This window comes from Oryx dammah, unplaced genomic scaffold, assembly GCF_014754425.2.
Source record: "Oryx dammah isolate SB20612 unplaced genomic scaffold, SCBI_Odam_1.1 HiC_scaffold_24, whole genome shotgun sequence".
NCBI classification, from domain to species: Eukaryota; Metazoa; Chordata; class Mammalia; order Artiodactyla; family Bovidae; genus Oryx; species Oryx dammah.
In genome coordinates, this window is record NW_024070208.1 from 44,122,935 (window position 1) to 44,144,771 (window position 21,837).

The 21,837-nt window shown below is 35.9% G+C and overlaps 1 protein-coding gene across 2 annotated transcripts in view; it reads right to left on the reverse strand.

Annotated features, from left to right (window-relative positions):
- KLHL1 (kelch like family member 1) overlaps positions 1-21,837 on the reverse strand; it is a 500,583-nt gene that overhangs the window by 277,959 nt on the left and 200,787 nt on the right. For both annotated transcript variants that reach the window (XM_040266859.1, XM_040266858.1), the window contains one exon: positions 3,374-3,570. In XM_040266859.1, the coding sequence (XP_040122793.1) occupies positions 3,374-3,570 (197 nt within the window). The remainder of the gene's footprint in view (positions 1-3,373; positions 3,571-21,837) is intronic.

Sequence of the window (21,837 nt, forward strand, 5' to 3'; positions counted from 1 at the left end):
TAAATTGAAAAGAAGTTTAAGTTTATACTACTAAAATTAAAAACAGGATTAGAAAACACAAACGGTGCTGTTTCAAACAAAAACTCATTCTATCAAATACACAAAAATATCTATTTCCATGCCCTGATATTATTCAGCCATAGGAACCAAATCTTTTCAATTTTTCTTCATATTTCATGATTATAAAATATTTGCTATTATTATAATTCTCATCTACATCTGTTTGTTGCTCTCTAATGTTTTTAAAATGAGATGTCCAGAATTAACAACAGCTTTCATTTTGAACTCTAATAGGGTAAGAGGAACTATTTCCTTCAATTTTCTTGTTGGTATCTGTATATTCATGCACCCAAAATGTAAATTAATGTTTCAGAATTTATTTCACACTTCTTTCTAATATTGACCTCATAATCAAAATTTTCCAATATTTCACACATGAACCACTGCCAAGCAAAGTCACTTTCCCTGAATAGATTTTGGAATCACACAAAATCAATAGCTGAATTCAAATAAGTGAAATTTCCAAAGGGAACAGCAAAACATATAAAAAGCAAAAGCATACAGACAGCAAATTAAGATCTGAATGTTGGAAGATCAAGTTCATATCTAAAATATTTTGGTAAGGAAATTGAAAATTAAAACAAGAATGCCATGTGTAAAATAAGCAAAAAAGGCATATTTAGAGCCAATAAATATATTAATTTAGTACTGGAGTTTACTTAGTAGAAACCCTGAGATGTTTTGCTACTGAATGAGTTAAGAAGAAGAAGAAAAGAAGAAAAAAAAAAAAAAAAGCTTAATAAGTTTGTTCTTGAAGCACAAATTAAATAGATTAAATGAGGAGATATGCAAGACTAAACATGGATCAGAGGCTAATATATGATAAAAAATTATAATATCAGATACATTCATTTTAAAGCATTAAAACTGAGACAAAATAATACTCTAGGAAGACAACTGATCAGAAAATGTTTTCCAGTAAAAGAGTAACCCATGAGCATCTGGAACATACTGGACCTTCATGTTTCCAACAGAATTTGAAATCATTTTAATTTTGACAAGCATAACACAACACATGATCAATTCATAGTCTCAAAAATAAGTTAAGATAGAGTTGTTTAGAATGTTGAGTGTCTTAGCCAGGACATTCCTATTTCTGTTTTACATATATATTTTACTGTAAAGAATATTTTTAATGTGTTTAAAAACTATATTGATACTATTGTGTGATAAATTCCAGATCAGTTCAAGCAGCTGCAAGGAAAACATTTTGATTATTAAATTAATAACTTCAAACCAGACCAGAAGGGACCATTATCCCACTGGATATGGAGGCATATTGTTCTTTGGCTTAGCTAAGCCAGGAACTCTGAAGTGTAATGAAATGTGCATAATTAAATGACAGCAGTTGGGTTTTTATATTTTGGTGGATGAAGTATTTGTTTACATTAATTTTATATGGTTCATATAATTTGAATAGTAATACTGTGCCCTGTCATGGAATATTTCAGAAAAAGAATTTGACAATAGAAGTACAAAGCATGCATCTCCTTTTTTTATTTCTACATTTTATTTAATTTACTAATCTGCTTAAAGGATTAAAGAAGATAATTAATATTGAGATTCTGTCTAAGAATAACAATAAGGAGACTTAAATGGCTGATTGTCATTAGTAATTTGAAAAGGTGCTAAATCTCAAAATAAGAGTTTCTAAATAAATAGCAACTATAAAGCTTAATGAGATTTATTTCATTTAAATTACTCCGTTGAGTTGCAAAGAGAAAGTTATATGCTTTAGAATTGGTTGTTCCAGTAATAAAAATCAAATCATTAATAATATTAATAATAACAATAGCAGAAACAGTTAACATTTTATATAGTGCTTGCTATATTCTAGGCACTCTATTAAGCATTTTTAGAATGATTGCTCTTAGGATATAAAATGATCAGTATGAAAATGTTCTAACTGATTATTCAATTCTACAATGAAGATACCATTTAAAGAACATACTATAAAGTCCACACATTTAAAGTGCACACTTTAAATGATTTTAATCCTTCTGTTAAAATATCTACATATGTAATATGTCTATAAGTACAGCAAGAAATCAAAGAGAAAAATATAAAATAGGCTTGTATTACAGGACTATTTACTGGTTGATAATCAATTTACACCTTTTATGAAAAATGGTACAGAAAGACAAATTTACAAAAAAAAAAAACAAAACACAAACATCATTTGATTTACATACCTAAATATTTTCCCTTTTAGTAAAAAAGTTCCCAGGAATTCTGAAATCCAATATTCACTATCCCAATAAATACTTTAAAATATACTATCACTATCTTTTTTTTCTCCATATACCTAACATATCATGCTATGATAAAAAGTATACTAGATAGCTCAGGCTTCCATAACAAAATACTGAGACTAGGTGGCTTAGACAACAGGAATTTATTTCTTATTGTTTGGAAGGATGAAAAGTTTAATATTAAAATATAGTGTTACTGGGTTCTCTGAGGACTCTCTTCTGAGCTGTCAGATGGCTATCTTCTCATTGTGTCCTCACATGAAAAAGAGAGAGGGGAAGCAAATTCTACAGTGTCTCTTCTCAAAAGGGCATCCTGAGGGGCCTGCTATGATGACATCACCTCCAAAGCCTCCATCTCCAAACACCATCACATTTGGGGTAGGATTTCAACACGGAATTTTGGTTAATACACTTCAGTCCATGGGCTTTCCAGGTGGTGCTAGTGGTAAAGAATCTGCCTGCCAGAGCAGGAGACTTAAGAGACACATGTTCAGTACCTAGGCCGGGAAGATCTCCTGGAGGAGGGCATGGCAACACACTCCAGGGTTGCCTGGAGAATCTCCATGGACAGAGAAGCCTGATGGGCTACAGTCCATAGCATTGCAAAGAGTTGGACATGACTGAAGCAACTTAGCATGCACAAACCTGAGTCCATGGTAGAGAGGGTGTTTGAAGAAAAATTTTTGTGACAGAAGCTGCTAGCTCTTAACTAGAAAGAAAAGGTGGGGAAAGGTAGCTGTGGAAGGAGGTATAAAAGATAAATATCCTGGGAGAAATTCAGAAAAAAATTATTTTAAGAACCATTTAAAATCCCAAGCAGTCAATATCTATATCTATATTGTCTATAAAATGTAAATGGAGCCATAATAAAGACCATTGTGTGATGTCTTTTTCTACTTTGAGGTTCTTAAATACTATACAGTACATTGTGTCTCGTGATAAAAATGTACCAGTAATTCAAAACTAATTTTGAATTTTAATTTTGAATGCAATGGCTGTAATTATTTTAACCTCTGACAATACAGTTATGTTGCTATTATTAAAAAATTACATTTCCTTACCATCGTGTAGCTATGGGCCACCTTCATTAATTCAATGCATCCTTGAGCATCTGCAAATGCTCGGATTCCTAAACAGTTTGATGGATGCAAGAGCTTCATGAGGAAATGGCAGCACACTTCCACTACTTGAGGAAGCTGAAGAAGGCAAGCTGCTGCAAGAAGGTTTTCAATGGTTTCTTCCCTTAATTCCAAGCAACCTAAATGTTAAAAGAATTATGAAACTGTTTAAAGCATGAAATAATATGTACCAGTCTATTATTCAAAACATTAGGCCTACCTTCTAGAAATGATTGAACCTAAATTGATAATCCACATAAATATAACTCATGAAAGGTCAGTAATTGCTTTCAGCATCTTGCATTTCTTAATTTGTATGATATTCAAAGGGCTTCCCTGGTGGCAGATTAAGAGGTTAAAGCATCTGCCTCCAATGCGGGAGACCCGGGTTCGATCCCTGGGTCGGGAAGATCCCCTGGAGAAGGGAATGGTAACCCACTCCAGTATTCTTGCCTGGAGAATCCCATGGACGGAGAAGGCTGGTGGGCTACAGTCCACGGGGTCGCAAAGAGTCAGACATGACTGAGCGACTTCACCTTCACCTTCATGATATTCTAAATCATCCAAACATGAACACAGCTTCCTCTGAAATACATGTATCCTATTGAACAGGAATTATGGTGGTTCCTTCAGTTGTGAATTAAGTAATTAAAAAAAAAGAAAAGATAGATAGAGAGAAATATTTTACAACACATGTCTTTCCAAGTGGCTCTAGTGGTAAAGAACCACCCTGCCAATTCAGGAGACACAGGAGAGGAGGGTTCAATCCCTGAGTCAGGCAGATACCCTAAAGGAGGAAATGGCAACCCACTCTAGCATTCTTTCCTGGAGAATCCAGTGGACAGAGAGGCCTGGTGGGTTATAGTCCATAGAGTGACAAAGTGTTGGACACGACTGAGGCAACTTAGCATGCATGCACACACACACTTTTATAAGCTTAGGAGAGCAAAGATGCGCTAATTTTCTGACAATATATACACTGTTTATATGACTATGGAATATTTATGTGTCTTTAATTAACATCTGTATATATATATAAAACCACACATGCTTTATGTTGCTAATATTGTATTTAACTCACTGTGTCTATAATTTCCTATAATAGTTCTTTCTTTATGGTCGGTGTTGTGTGTTAGTCACTTAGTCATGTCTGACTCTTTGTGACCCCATAAACTGTAGCCCACCAGGCTCTTCTATCCATGGGATTCTCAGGCAAGAATACTGAAGTTGGTAGCCATTCCCTTCTCCAGGGGATCTTCCCAATCCAGGGAACAAACCTGGGTCTTCTGCATTGCAGGCAGATTCTTTGCCATCTGAGCCACCAGGGGAGGAACTTTCCTTTCTTTCTGGTCAGTTAACCTCAAAATTGAGCTCTTCAGTGTTTCTTTTCTTTTCTTTTCTTACTACTGGTATAACTTGTTAAATAGTGGAGCTATTTCTGGAATGTTTACAAATTTCATCTGTGTCAATATCTAGGCTCAACTATTTAGGTTTTCTTTCATGTAACAATTCAGCACATCTTTAGTAGTTTAGTTCCATTCAGACTTTCTATTGCTATTGGGTGAGGTTTTCTAGGTCATGCAGTCTCAGAAATGATTTATATCATCTTAACTTTTGTGGTATACATGACTACCCTTCACTAGAAATATTTGCACTAATTTTTCCTGAACATGGGGTCAAGTCACATATTAACATCATGACACATGTCAGTGGATGTGTGTTGCTACCACACCAACATTTATGATATGACTGTGCCTCACCCCTACACTTTCTTTTCTACCAGCTAAGTGTGCTTTGTGCTCAGTCACTCAGTTGTGTCCAACTTTTTGTGACCCCATGAACTGAAGGCAGCCAGGCTCCTCTGTCCATGGAATTTTCCAGGCTAGAATGCTGAAGTGGGGTGCCATTTCCTTCTTCAAGGGATCTTCCCAACCTAGGAATCAGACTCACATTTCTTGTATCTTCTGCCTTGGCAGGTAGATTCCTTACCTCTGTGTCACCTGGGAAGCCCACAGGCTAACTAAGGCCTACATAAAAGCACCAGTGGATGGAAGCTACATGGGAAGCAAGAAGCCTGAGCTCTGAAACCACACCCAGAATTATTAGCTTCAAACAACAATATGCAATATATAAACTAATAATACTCCAAAAATAAATTAAAACTTATACTTGAGTTGAAAGCTGTCTTAAGTGTCTAAATTGAACCTCAAGTGTAAAGCCATAGGGAATATAATTGATTAAAATTTATATTATTATGTTGTTATCTAATTAAAATTTAGAAAGATAATCTTCCAGCTGGAATACATTTTTTAACTTGGTGATGATACTGTAACTTTTTTTTCCTTAGATGTATCTTTATTTCATCATCAATAATCATTTTTATTACATTCTAAGAGAAGTTGTTTACTTTCAAAAAATTCAGATTTTAAGGACAGGATACTTATTAAGGAAACTCTTCATAAACAGAATGCCTTTATTTTTTTCCCCACATCAAAAAATTTATTCTGAATTTTTTAAATTTCAATACTTTACAATAATAGTACAATAAGCACTTAAGTACATTTTCCTTAACTTCTCTAAGAAAAACACAATCACAAAGTGGTAACATTTTGCTATATTTATGTATATGTTTATGTGTTCATGCTATAGTTGATGAATTATTTTATATTACTTCTAATCAACATGTATTTCACTTCTGAATATTTCAGTGTGTCTCTCTTTAAAAACAACAGCATTCTTTAAATAGCCACTCATGAATTTAACTTTTTACACTCAAGAACAATAGTATTTGCCCTAATGTAAATTTCCACCTCTTGAGAAACCTATATGCAGGTCAGGAAGCAACAGTTAGAACCAGACATGGAACAACAGACTGGTTCCAAATAGAAAAAGGAGTACGTCAAGGCTGTATATTGTCACCCTGCTTATTTAACTTCTATGCAGAGTGCATCATGAGAAACGCTGGGCTTGAAGAAGCACAAGCTGGAATCAAGATTGCCGGGAGAAATATCAATAACCTCAGATATGCAGATGATACCACCTTTACGGCAGAAAGTGAAAAGGAATTAAAAAGCCTCTTGATGAAAGTGAAAGTGGAGAGTGAAAAAGTTGGCTTAAAGCTCAACATTCAGAAAACAAAGATCATGGTATCTGGTCCTGTCACTTCATGGGAAACAGATGGGCAAACAGTGGAAACAGTGTCAGACTTTATTTTGGGGCACTCCAAAATCACTGCAGATGGTGCTTGCAGACATGAAATTAAAAGATGCTTACTCCTTTGAAGAAAAGTTATGACCAACATAGATAGCATATTGAAAAGCAGAGACATTACTTTGCCAACGAAGGTCCGTCTAGTCAAGGCTATGATTTTTCCAGTGGTCATGTATGGATGTGAGATTTGGACTGTGAAGAAAGCTGAGCACCACAGAATTGATGCTTTTGAACTGTGGTGTTGGAGAAGACTCTTGAGAATACCTTGGACTGCAAGGAGATCCAACCAGTCCATCCTGAAGGAGATTAGCCCTGGGATTTCTTTGGAAGGAATGATGCTAAAGCTGAAACTCCAGTACTTTGGCCACCTCATGCGAAGAGTTGACTCATTGGAAAAGACTCTGATGCTGGGAGGGATTGAGGGCAGGAGGAGAAGGGGACATCAGAGGATGAGATGGCTAGATGGCATCACTGACTCAATGGACGTGAGTCTGAGTGAACTCTGGAAGTTGGTGATGGACAGGGAGGCCTGGCATCCTGCGATTCATGGGGTTACAAAGAGTCGGACATGACTGAGCAACTGAACAGAACTGAACTGAAGTGATTTTATTCAGCATCTAATCAAGGGCTTCCCAGTTGGTGCAGTGATAAAAAATCATCCTGCCAATGCAGGAAAGCAGGAGATGCAGGTTCAATTCCTGGGTTGGGAAGATAGCCTGGAGTAGAAAATGTAAACCAGCTCCAATATTCTTGCCTGGAAAATCCCATGGACAGAGGAACCTATGGGCTACAGTTCAGGGGGTTGCAAAGAGTCAGACACGACTAAGCATGTGCGTGCCCACATGCACATGAACACACACACCTACACACACACAATGAAGTCTCATACATGATTTAGTTGCTACATCTCTTTAGTCTTCTTTAATCTGGAACAATTTGCCAGCCATTTTGTCATTCATGACATTTATATTAGGGGAGTTCAGACCAGATGTTTTATAGAATTCCTTGATGTGAATTAGTCATATTTTTCCTCCATGAATAGATTTAGCCGATACCTTTCGGTAGGGAGACAATACAAGTGATGTTTTTCATTCCATGTATACAGAGTGAGTGATAATGGCAGTATATCCCACTCTTGCTGGTGTTAAATTTGGTATCTTGTTTAAAATAATGTCTGCCAGATACTTCTATTTTAAAGAAACTTAAATTTCTACAGAAATATTTCCCTTTATAATTAATAAGTCATATGTTGTAGAGGGATAATTTCAGTTTAAAACATGACATTTCACCCATAACTTAACATGTTTAATAGATGAAAAGCATTATGTTTCATTTATGAGTTTCATTGAAAGGATGAAAGCAAAAAAAATCTAAAGCCTGCTTCCCAGTATAGCAAAGGATTTGATGAAGAAAAGAGAGAGGTAAATTCTATTTACCTTTGGATATAAATTCAAAGGAAATTAAAATCATTTTATTGCATATTGATTGTTAACTAAACTAGCTACCTAAATTTTAGCTTGGTATAAAAGAGGGACATTATCAACAATAAAAGTTATAAACAAATTTTCAATATTTTAATAAATGCACAAGGACCTACTTCAGATATTATCAACCAGTAGAACATTGAATATCATGATCAATTTGACAGAGGACACATTTGTCAATAGCAATAAAATTATTTGAGGTGTTTATATTTCACATTATCAGTAACATTGTCATTAAATAATAATGTCAAACGACCAGCCTAAATGACCTTAAGACTAATTATATTAGTGTAATTATACATATATATGTTAAAGCTTATGGAATATTCAGTTCAGTTCAGTCACTCAGTCATGTCTGACTCTTTGCGACCCCATGAATAGTAGCATGCCAGGCCTCCCTGTCCAAATATACTATGGAATATTAGTAAACATCAAAATAAATATTCTAAAAATTGTAGAAACCTATATTTTATGTAGATTTTATATGCTTTATTAAATATGTACCCATACACTTATATCAATAAAAATATAAAATATAGTGAGGATAAAATGTGTACAATAAAATATGCTATTATTTACAATTGATTATAAGCACAACAATTATATATATATATATGTATGTGTTTAAAATTTTGTCATGATTTTATATCTTTGGAGGAACTATATCTAAAATATTTCAATAAGATTATAAAAAAGATGCTTGTATTTTTTTGTAACATTAATCATGTGAAAATCAGTTTAAAAAGGATACATTCAGATGGTATGATCTTTATAGATTCTATTTTTACTGTGACTTCAGAACATTAGGAGGATGACTTTAATTTTAATTGATTATTGTTCTCAGTAGCATATGTGCAGAAAGAATTAACAAATTAACACAGCATGTCTGAACTGCTTTTATTGAAAAGGCATGCTCTCAAGATTTGCCCTTGATTGGGACCTGAAAACTTAGATTTCAAGAGGGTTCCCACTATTCAGTAGTATATGTGGCTCACTGTGCCTAAACTATTCGTGTAAACATTATGACTTATGCTTAACAACTGCTTTCCTTCTTGGGGTCTTGAATTTTGGCATATACTAAGCAAAAGCTGCATCAATAAAAACTCTCCCTTGTTGACAACAACTCACAGATTTTGTCACAACTCTTTGCAGAGGAAATTAAGTGTACCCTGTGCTATTCCATTTGAAATGCTGATCTTGGAAGCTTGCTCCTGATTTCTCCAAGACTATGCCCTGTACACTATTTCCCTTTTCTCATTATGCTCTGAATCTTTTTGATAAAACAAATCAGAGCCATTGGTTTGTATGCTGAGTCCTGTGAGTCATCCTCTCATGAATCATCAAACCTGAAGTGTTAGCCTTGAGGATATCCCAATACAGCTTTCTAATTAGAATAGTTGAGGTGTTGGGTGAAGTTTGAGATATACTGTGTTCACAGGCTGGAAGATAGAATATTGTCAGGATTGCAACTGATCCAAAATTAATCTATAGTTTTATTATGATTATATTCGATACCCGAGCAGACATTTTGTAGAAATTGCAAAACTGATTCTAAAGTTCACATGTATATGCAACAACCAAGAATGTTCTTTGCAAAAGAACAAAGAAGACATACGGATGGTTAACAAACACATGAAAAGATGCTCAACATCACTCATCATTAGAGAAATGCAAATCAAAACCACAATGAGGTACCATTTAAACACCAGTCAGAATGGCAGTGATCCAAAAGTCTACGAGCAATAAATGCTGGAGAGGGTGAGGAGAAAAGGGAACCCTCTTACACTGTTGGTGGAAATGCAAACTAGTACAGCCACTATGGAGAACAGTGTGGAGATTCCTTAAAAAATTGCAAATAGAACTGCCTTATGACCCAGCAATCCCACTGCTGGGCATACACACTGAGGAAACCAGAACTGAAAGAGACACGTGTACCCCAATGTTCATCACAGCACTGTTTTTAATAGCCAGGACATGGAAGCAACCTAGATGTCCATCAGCAGATGAATGGATAAGAAAGCTGTGGTACATATACACAATGGAGTATTACTTAGCCATTAAAAAGAATACATTTGAATCTGTTCTAATGAGGTGGATGAAACTGGAGCCGATTATACAGAGTGAAGTAAGCCAGAAAGAAAAACACCAATACAGTATACTAACACATATATATGGAATTTAGAAAGATGGTAATGATAACCCTGTATGTGAGACAGCAAAAGAGACACAGATGTATAGAATGGACTTTTGGACTCTGTGGGAGAGGGAGAGGGTGGGATGATTTGGGAGAATGGCATTGAAACATGTATACTATCAGGTAAGAAACAAATCACCAGTCTATGTTCGATACAGGATACAGGATGCTTGGGGCTGGTGCATGGGGATGATCCAGAGAAATGATATGGGGTGGGAGGTGGGAGTAGGGTTCAGGATTGGGAACTCATGTACACCTGTGGCTGATTCGTGTCAATGTACGGCAAAACCAATACAGTATTGTAAAGCAAAATAAAGTAAAAATAAAAATTTAAAAAAATAATAAAAAAGAACAAATGTAGAAATAATGACACTATAGATCTTAAGACATTTTACACAGCTGTAGTAATTAAAATGTATGGCTATCAGTCTAAATATAGACAAATAGATCAATAGAAAAGAATGGATTCTAAAAATACAACCAATCACATATAAAGTTTTACAAAGGTACAAAAACAATTCAATTGAAATAGCACAGTCTGAATAATCAGTACAAGCAGATATCCATGTACTAAAACTTCTATTTTAGTCTACACAATACATAAAATTTACACAAAATGGACTATAGTCCTAAATTTAAAACTTAAAATTACAAACCTTCTCTAAGAAAACATAGAAGTCTCTATAACTTTAAGTTAATTGATTATTTCTTAGATAAAATGTCAAAAGGCATAATCTACAGAAAAAAAATGTTAAAAATAACTAAGTGACAGTAGTAAAGGAACAAAAGATGAACCATGAACTAGGAAAAAATGTTTGCAAAATCATATATCTGATAAAGTACTTGTGTCTAGAATACATAAAGGACTCTCAAACTCAATAATAATAAAAATCTTATTATATAAAGCTTATATAAAAATGCTTATAAAAAATGGGTAAGTGATCTAAGCAGACAGTCCACAAAAGAAGATACATGACTCTAAAATGCTCAACATAATTAGTATTTAAGAGAATGCAAGGTGAAAAGCACAGTGAAATACCACTACACATGCATGAGGACTGCTGATGGGAATGTGAAATGGTATAACCATTTTGGAAAGTAGTTTTATACGATTTTGCTTTTAAATGACTTAGCGATCCCACTCTCAACTATTTACCCAGGAGAAATAAAAAAAAATATGTTTATATAAATCATTTTGCATGAATGCTTATAGTAAATCTATCTTGTAATGACCAAACCCTGAAAACAACCTAGATGTTCAACAACAAGTGAATGGAAAAACAAATTGTAATCTATTCATTTACAGGACTACTGTTCAGTAATAATTTAGAACTATTGATATGTGTAATATTTTATTTAATTATGCTGAGTGCAAAATGATGCTGAATGTATAAAATCAGACAAAGAAAAATTTATGATCCAGTTTAATTAAAATTCTTAAACATATAAACTTATCAATTATGAGTGACACAAATCAGATCATTAGTACCTGAGCATGGGGAGGGATAAAGAGATGCAACAAAATGGATCATGAAAAGAGGTGACAGATATATTCCTTATCCTGATTTTGGTGATGGTTTTACATGTTTGTGTGTTACCCACTCAGTCATATCTGACTCTTGGTGATCCCATGGACGGTAGCCCACCAGGCTGCTCTATCCATGAAGTTTCTCAGGCAAGAATACTGGAGTGGGTTGCTATTTCCTTGTCCAGGGGATCTTCCCCACCCAGGGATCGAATCTTTAAAATGCTTTACCATCTGAGCTACTAGGGAAGCCTTTCTACATGTATACACATGTCAAAGTATCACATTATACACCTTATGTATGTGCAGTTCATTGAATGTTAATTATTCATTAATAAATCCTTAAAAAAGAATACTCAAATGTTAACTAAGATAATTTGAGTTGACTACTAACTGTAGATACTTTCTGATGGTTTTAATTCAAACTTTACTAACAAAATCATAAAGATAGGATATCACAATTTAGAGAAATTATGGTTATATGTTATTTTTTTCTTTTTTATTAAGCTTACAACATATAGATCATATTATTATGATCATGGAAACTTCATATAACCTATTGCCAATTTAAAATGCTTGACCAAAGTACTGTATAAAAAATCTTATAAATGTAAGCCTAACAAATAAAATGGTGTATATGTGTGTGTGTGTGTCCATGTTAGTATATTTACCTCCCCAAATCAAAATGCTTCATAGATATTATACAGTGAAATAAATTATAGGGTATATAATAAAAATAATTATTCAATCCAAATTCAAATGCTGGCTCTAACATTGTACTTTATAATAATTTAGGTAAAATATTAGCAGGGCGTCTCACCATTCTTTCTTGTTAAAAAAAAAAAGGGAGAAACTAAATTTTCACAGGTTATCTGTAGACTAATTTTTTAAAGTTACTTAGTGATAACTTTGGATGTAAATTTGGAGGATGTAAGCATTGTTTGTTTCAAAGAGTCAAAAATATTCTATTTTTTTCAACTTGGAATATATCCAATGAAAGGATACATTTGTAAAAACCAGAAGGCATAAATGGAATATAGTTATTGTTGAGCTTGAATGCACATAAATTGAGTTATCTCATGCATGATCTACTTTGTATCTATAACCTGGCTATTTCACTGGCTGATTTAGATGGTAGAAAGGTATTTGACTTAAATGTGAACATAAAAAAGATACAACTGGCGTTAATGGGGTGGGGGGAGCAATTCTATACATCCACTAATTCAACTTTTAAGGCATTAATGTTCACAAAGGGCTTTAACATTTATTGAGAGGTAAAGCCTGTATGATTTTACTTTAGGTGCCACTGAAGATTAGCTTAAAATATCTGATAGACAGGTTAAATTTTAGATGATTAAGAAGCTGATAACTATAGCAGTAGAAAAGCATGAGAATTTTTTTCTTAAATAATAAGGAAACATTTATAATCTTTCTTGACAAGTCCAAAGGATGAGAGCTGATTAATTGATAAGGCTCAACACGTCATCAGGAAACTGCCATATTCTCAAGAGCCTTGCTATTTCTCTCATGGTTGCCATAGTTTTAAGCTTTAAATTCAGAAAAGAAAACATCCATCAGAAGAGAAAGTATCCCTTCATGTAGAGTTCTTTTGTGTCAGTGAAGATAACTTTACTAAAACTTCCCCAAAGCGCTTCTTTATGTTGCCTAAGAAAAAATTTTATGATGTGATCATAACATGATCAGAAATATTTAACCAATAATTACAATTGAGGTAAAACCACAGTTATTGACCTTAACCCTACACAAATTGCATCAATAGAATCATTCTCTGTTGAGTCGACTGGTGGAGTAAGAAGGTACTGAGTTTTGAATAGGGTGCCTCCAATGTGTGCTATCTTTCAGTTCAGCTCAGTCACTCAGTTGTGTCCGACTCTTTGTGACTCCATGAATTTCAGCACTCCAGGCCGGCTGGAGTTCACTCAAATTCACATGCACCAAGTCAGTGGTGTCATCTAGGCATCTCATCCTCTGTTGTCCACTTCTCCTCCTGCCCCGAATCCCTCCCAGCATCAGAGTCTTTTCCAATGAGTCAACTCTTCGCATGAGGTGGCCAAAGTACTGGAGTTTCAGCTTTAGCCTCATTCCTTCCAAAGAAATCCCAGGGCTGATCTCCTTCAGAATGGACTGGTTGGATCTCCTTGCAGTCCAAGGAACTCTCAAGAGTCTTCTCCAACACCACAGTTCAAAAGCATCAATTCTGAGACGCTCAGCTTTCTTCACAGTCCAACTCTCACATCTGTACAGGACCACAGGAAAAACCATAGCCTTGACTAGATGGACCTTTGCTGGCAAAGTAACGTCTCTGCTTTTCAATATGCTATCTAGAGAGTTGGTCATAACTCTCCTTCCAAGGAGTAGGTGTCTTTTAATTTCATGGCTGCAAGCACCATCTGCAGTGATTTTGGAGCCCCCTCCAAAATAAATTCTGACACTGTTTCCACTGTTTCCCAATCTGTTTCCCATGAAATGATGGGACCAGATGCCATGATCTTCATTTTCTGAATGTTGAGCTTTAAGCCAACTTTTTCACTCTCCTCTTTCACTTTTATCAAGAGGCTTTTTAGTTCCTCTTCACTTTCTGCCATAAGAGTGGTGTCATCTGCCTATCTGAGGTTATTGCTATTTCTCCTGGCAATCTTGATTCCAACTTGTGCTTCTTCCAGCCCAGCGTTTCTCACGATGCAATCTTCATATAAGTTAAATAAGCAGGGTGACAATATACAGCCTTGACATACTCCTTTTCCTATTTGGAACCAGTCTGTTGTTCCATGTCCAGTGCAACCTTTACCTCACATTAAATAAATTCTAAAGCTACTGACTAATCCAACACATACAAGTAGACTCAAACTCTGATTTCATAAAAGGGAATATAGTTAAATTTATGCTGTACTGTAGTGAAAATATGTAAAATATAATGGGAAGAAAATCGTGACTGTTATAGAAGAATATGAATCTATGTTGTTTACATTTTTGATAGACAAGCTGTATTCTAACAACTATGCTGTACAACCATATTTCATCCATTAAGTCAGTTATTTTAAAAAATAATACATTTTACCTTGTAATCTGCCTATAAAATACATACAGTAAATTAAAATAATCTATCCACCTCTCATCTGTCCCCATGTTTCTTCACTAAAAAAAAAGTCATTGCTACGTTACAATTAAAACAAAGTAAAAATAATGACAGTTTAGAAATTTATAGAGGATTAAAGAATAACTTTTTTCCTAAAATACTTTAAATTTATATAAAATTTGCAAAGGTAGCACAGACATTTTTCATATAGCATATGCTAGTTTTTCCTAGTTAATATTATATGATCCATATATAAATAAAGCAGCATTGTTATATTGTGATTAAATAAAGTTCATTCTTTACTCACATATGCTTTTTTTTTTTTTTTTTAACCTATTATCCTTTTTTTCCGTTCCAGGATCCCATGTAGAATACCATATTTCATTTAGTCATTATATTTCCTTAGGAAACCCTTTGCTGTGACCGTTTTTTTTTTTTGTTGTTGTTGCTGTTGTTGTTTACTTGTTTGTTTGCTTGTGTAGTGTCTTAAGTTGTGTCTGATCCTTTCTCAACCCTATAGACTACAGCCTGCTAGACTTCTCTGTCAGTGGGATTTTCCAGGCAAGAACACTGGAGGTGATGGTTTCTTAGACTTTCCTTATTTTTAATGACTTTGACAGTTTTGAAGTACTATTAAAGTATTTTGTAGACAGTCCTTCAATTGAGATTTGTTTAATTATGATTACACTGAGATTATGGGCTTTGGGGCTCATCACATCATATCAAGGGTGCAAATTATCAACATGACATCACTGTTGATGTCAATTTTTATTACTTGGGAAAAGTAGTTTTGTCAGGTTTCTGAATGCTAAAGAACTCTTCCCCTCTCTGGAAGAAAGATATAATGCACAGCCACACTTAAGGAACAGAGAGTTATGCTCTATCTCTTTGAGAACAGATTAATTATGTAAATGATTTAGGATTTGCTTATTTATACCAATAAATTCCTAGGGTTGTTTCTCTTTTTTAAGGCAAGAGAGCTAAGGTAATGTTGGTTTACATCATTTTATTAAATTCAGTAGGTTTACATATATTTTAAACAATTACCAAAAGAAGTTGATTTTTACTGAAGTATAGACTTTTGCTGCCATCAATTACTCCTTAATCTAATATACACCACATTACTGGCACTCTAGTCTCCTCTCTCTTTCTCTCTCTTTCACTTTATTTCTTCTATATCCCTCTCATCTGGAGGAAAATCTTGTCACCTGAAAATTGCAGCAAATACATTTTATAAAACAATGATAATACATACTTCAGAAATTTTATGACTTTAGAATTTATTAATTAATAAATAATATCTTTCATGCATTCTAGCCACAAGAAAAGAACTGATTATGCTTTTGAGTACTAAATACACTTCAGAATACAAGGACTCACTGTTAGAAAAATTAAAGAAATATCTGCTCGAGGATCAGTAAGAAAGTTACGACAACAAAAAGCAACATTTTTCCATTTTTTCTCTAGGGAAGTCCACCAGGATTGAGGACAGAACCAAAAATTCAATAGTTCTAATTTATTTGATTCTGCTACTGCTTTCACTTCAGCCATGTCTGACTATGTGTGACCCTATGGACTGTAGCCTGCCAGGGTCCTCTGTCCATGGAATTCTCTAGGCAAGAGTACTAGAGTGTGTTGCTATGCCCTTCTGCAGTGGATTTTCCAGGCCAAAGGATGGAACCCAGGTCTCCTGCATTGCAGACAGATTCTTTACCACTGAGCCACCACGGAAGCCCCTCATTTTCATAAATTGCATTAAATCTACTATTCTTACATATCCATCATTTGGATGAAAAAGAGTTTGTTTGCTGAGTAAAAACCCTGACTTTGGATATTTCCACATCCATGTACAGGTGTTTAAACTCCTTGAATTGAAGGGTAAAGTGTAATCACTTATTTTCAATTTTGTCATTGTTCAGTATCTCAGTCCTGTCTGACTCTTTGTGACTCCATGGCCTGCAGCACTCCAGGCTTCCCTGTCATTGACCATCTTCTGGAGCTTGTTCAAACTCATGTCCATGGAGTTTGTGATGCCATCCAAGCATCCTGTACTCTATCATCCCCTTCCTCTCCTACTTTCAATCTTTCCCTGCATAGTCTTTCCCATTAAATTGGCTTGCATTGTGTGACCAAAGTATTGGAGCTTCAGCTTCAGCATCAGTTCTTCCAATACATATTCAGGGTTTATTTCCTTTAGGATTGATTTGAATTTCATGCAGTTCAAGATTTTCAAGAGTCTTCTTCAACACCACAGTTCAAAAACATCAGTTCTTTGGTGCTCAGCCTTCTTTATGGTTCAACTCACATCCATGCATGACTCCTAGAAAAACCATAGCTTTGATTATATGAGCCTTGGTTGGCAAAGTTTTGTCCCTGCTTCTTAATATGCTGTATAGTTTGGTCATAGCTTTTCTTAAAAGGAACAAGTGTTTTTAACGACATGGCTGCAATCACCATCTACAGTGATTTTGGAGTCCAAGAAAATAAAGTCTGTTACTGTTTCCATTGTTTCCCCATCTGTTTGCCATGAAGTGATGGGGCCAGATGCTAGGATCATAGCTTTTTAAAAATTTATTAATTTTTTAATTGAAGTATAATTGCTTTATAGATTTTTGTTGGTTTCTGCCAAATATCAGCATGAATCCGCCATAGCTATATATGTTTTTGAATGCTGAGTCTTAAGCTGTCTTTTTCACTCTCCTCTTTCACCCTCAAAAGAGGCTCTTTAATTTCTCTTCACTTTCTGCCATAAGGGTGGTGGTATCTGCATATCAGAGGTTATTGATATTTCTCCTGGCAATGTTGATTCCAGCTTATGATTCATCCAGCCAGCATTTCACAAGATATGCTCTGCATAGAAGCTATATAAGCAGGATGACATTATACAGGCTTGACATACTCCTTTCCCAATTTTGAACTAGTCCATAGCCCCATGTCCAGTTCTGACTGATGCTTCTTGACCTGCATACAGGTTTCTAAGGAGAAAAGTAAATTCAGTTCAGTTGCTCAATCATGTAAAACTCTTTGTGACCCCAGGGACTGCAGCACGCTAGGCTTTCCTGTCTATCACCAAATGCCAGAGCTTACTCAAACTCATGTCCATCGAGTCAGTGATGCCATCCAACAATCTCATCCTCTGTTGTCCCCTTCTCCTCCCACCTTCCGTCTTTCCCAGCATCAGAGTCCTTTAAATGAGTCAGTTCTTCATATCAGGTGGCCAAAGTATTGAAGTTTCAGCTTCAGCATCAGTCCTTCCAATGAATATTCTGGACTGATTTCCTTTAAGATTGACTGGTTGGATTTCCTTGCAGTCCAAGGGACTCTCAAGAGTCTTCTCTGACACCACAGTTCAAAAACATAATTTCTTCAGCACTTAGGTTTCTTTATAGTCCAACTCTGACATCCATACATGGCTGCTGGAAAAACCATAGCTTTGACTAGATGGACATTTGTTGGTAAAATAATGTCTCCGCTTAATATGCTGTATAATTTGGTCATTACTTTTCTTCCAAGGAGCAAGCATCTTTTGATTTCATGGCTGCAGTCACCAATACAGTGATTTTGGAGCCCCCAAAAATAAAGTCTGTCACTGTTTCCATTGTTTCCCCACCTATTTGCGATGAAGTGATGGGATGGGTTGCCATGATTTTAGTTTCCTGAATGCTGAGTTTTAAGCCAAATTTTCCACTGTCCTCTTTCAATTTCATCAAGAGGCTCTTCAGTTCTTATTCCCTTTCTTCCATAAGGGTGATGTCATCTGAATATCTGAGGTGATTTATATTTCTCGTGGGAATCTTGATTCCAGCTTGTGCTTCATCCAGCCCAGTATTTCTCATGATGTACTCTGTATATAAGTTAAATAAGCAGGGTGACAATATACAGCCTTGATGTACTCCTTTACTGATTTGGAACCAGGAAATACAACCAGGAAACAACCAGTCTGTTGTTCTGGTTCTAGCAGTTCTAACTGTTGCTTCTTGACCTGCATACAGACTTCTCAGCAGGGATGTCAGGTGGTCTGGTATTCCTGTCTCTTTAAGGATTTTCCAGAGTTTGTTGTGATCCACCCAGTCAAAGGCTTTGGTGTAGTCAATAAAGCAGAAGTAGATATTTTTCTGGAACATTTTGTTTTTTTTGATGAACTGAACTGAACAGATATTTGCATTTGATCTCTGGTTCCTCTGCCTTTTCTAAATCCAGGTTGTACATCTGGAAATTCTCAGTTCATATACTGTTGAAATATAGCTTGTAGGATTTTGAGCATTACCTTGCTAGCATGTGAAATGAGTCAATTGTGCAGCAGTTTGAACATTCTTTGGCATTGCCTTTCTTTGGGATTGGGATGAAAACTTACCATTTCCAGTCCTATGACCACTGCTGAGTTTTCCAAAGTTGCTGGCATACTGAGTGCAGCATTTTAATAGCACCAATTTTTAGGATTTGAAATACAGCTGGAATTCTATCACCTCCACTAGCTTTGTCCGTAGTGATGCTTCCCAAGGCCCACTGACTTAACACTCCAGAATGTCTGGCTCTAAGCAAATGATCACACCATCTTGGTTGTTTGAGTCATTAAGATCTTTTTTTTTTTTTTTTGTAATTCTTCTGTGTATTTTTGCCACCTCTGTCCCTAATAAACTACATAGAGTTATTTCCCACTACAAGGACTTGCTATAGAGCTTAACCTAAAGCAGTCTGCCACTCAATACTCAAGCAAATTTTGGCTATGAGCAAAACAAAAATATATATTAAAAAAAAGATCAACTCATTGTTATACAAGTTATCCAATCATCTACTTTAGGCAACATAATTTGGAAAGCTATATGTCAAACCTATCACATACATGTTCATTTGGCCATTGCAAAGTTTAATACTTTAGAACATCTTTACATGGAATGTGTACACTTAATTTCAGCATAGGTAACAGCAACCAACCTAGATAGCATATTAAAAAGCAGAGATATTACTTTGCCAACAAATGACCAATGTATGGATGTGACAGTTGGATTGTGAAGAAAACTGAGCACTGAAGAATTGATGCTTTTGAACTGTGGTGCTGGGGAAGACTTGAGAGTCCCTTGGACTGCAAGGAGATCCAACCAGTCCATCCTAAAGGAGACCAGTCCTGAGTGTTCATTGGAAGGACGGATGGTTAGGCTGAAACTCCAATACTTTGGCCACCTCATGAAAAGAGCTAACTCATTGTCAAAAACCCTGATGCTGGGAGGGATTGGGGGCAGGAGGAGAGGGGATGACAGAGGATGAGATGGCTGGATGGCATCACCGACTCAATGCACATGAGTTTGGATGAACTCTGGGAGCTGGTGATGGACACGGAGCCCTGGTGTGCTGCAATTCATTGGGTCACTGTGGAGGAGCTGGAAGGCTTTAAGCAAATACTGAAAATGTATTTGCTCCACTCATGATGAAGGTTGGAAGCTGGGACGAGCATAACAAAGGGTTATGAGCATTCACTGAGTGCCCAAGGCTGGGAACGGATGACGAAGGGTTAATACGCCCGGCCTTGAGGCGCTGGAAGTCTTCCTTCTGACCACCTGTTTCTGAGATCAAGGACTGTTGTTTCACGATAAGACTCCCTTTAGAGTATCGCCAAAGCTGTGTTATGGCTTGGATGGTGGGAACTGTATTTTATGCTTGAATGCTTTAATGTTTATCTGGAATGGCTACGTGCAAAATAGCCTTATGCTCTATTCCCTAAAAATTATAAAACTACACAATTGGATAATAAACTTTGTCAGTCCACTAGAGGCTGTCCCTGAGTGTCCTTTTCAGAGTGTGGTTTTCAGAGCCTTACAGATTTTAATATCCTACTGTTTTATACTTGCAATTATTAATAATCTATGCTTCTGGACATTATGTTTTGAATTCAAATCAGACAACAGAAAAAAAAAAAACAGTTCTGTAATGCATTATAATATCTACTCCTGGCACATTAGTGAAGATGTCTGAAGTACACCATTCTCAGTTCAGTTCAGTTCAGTCCCTCAGTCGTGTCCGACTATTTGCGACCCCATGAATCGCAGCACGCCAGGCCTCCCTGTCCATCACCATCTCCCGGAGTTCACTCAGACTCACGTCCATCGAGTCCGTGATGCCATGCAGCCACCTTATCCTGGGTCGTCCCCTTCTCCTCCTGCCCCCAATCCCTCCCAGCATCAGAGTCTTTTCCAATGAGTCAACTATTCGCATGAGGTGGCCAAAGTACTGGAGCTTCAGCTTTAGCATCATTCCTTCCAAAGATATCCCAGGGTTGATCTCCTTCAGAATGGACTGGTTGGATCTCCTCCTTGCAGTCCCAGAGACTCTCAAGAGTCTTCTCCAACACCACAGTTCAAAAGCATCAATTCTTCGGTGCTCAGCCTTCTTCACAGTCCAACTCTCACATCCATACATGACCACAGGAAAAACCATAGCCTTGATTAGATGGACCTTAGTTGGCAAAGTAATGTCTCTGCTTTTGAATATGCTATCTAGGTTGGTCATAACTTTTCTTCCAAGGAGTAAGCGTCTTTTAATTTCATGGCTGCAGTCACCATGCAGTCATTTTGGAGCCCAATAAAATAAAATCTGACACTGTCTCTACTGTTTCCCCATCTATTTGCCATGAAGTGATGGGACCAGATGCCATGATCTTCGTTTTCTGAATGTTGAGCTTTAAGCCAACTTTTTCACTCTCCTCTTTCACTTTCATCAAGAGGCTTTTTAGCTCCTCTTCACCTTCTGCCATAAGGGTGGTGTCATCTGGTTTTCAAGTATTCAAATACACAAAAAATATTTCTCTCAGATATTAATATCAGTAAGCTATATTTATGTTGAGTAAATATTTGTTTTGATTTTAATAGCATAACTATTAGCCTTTTTTCTTTGTCTTAGTGA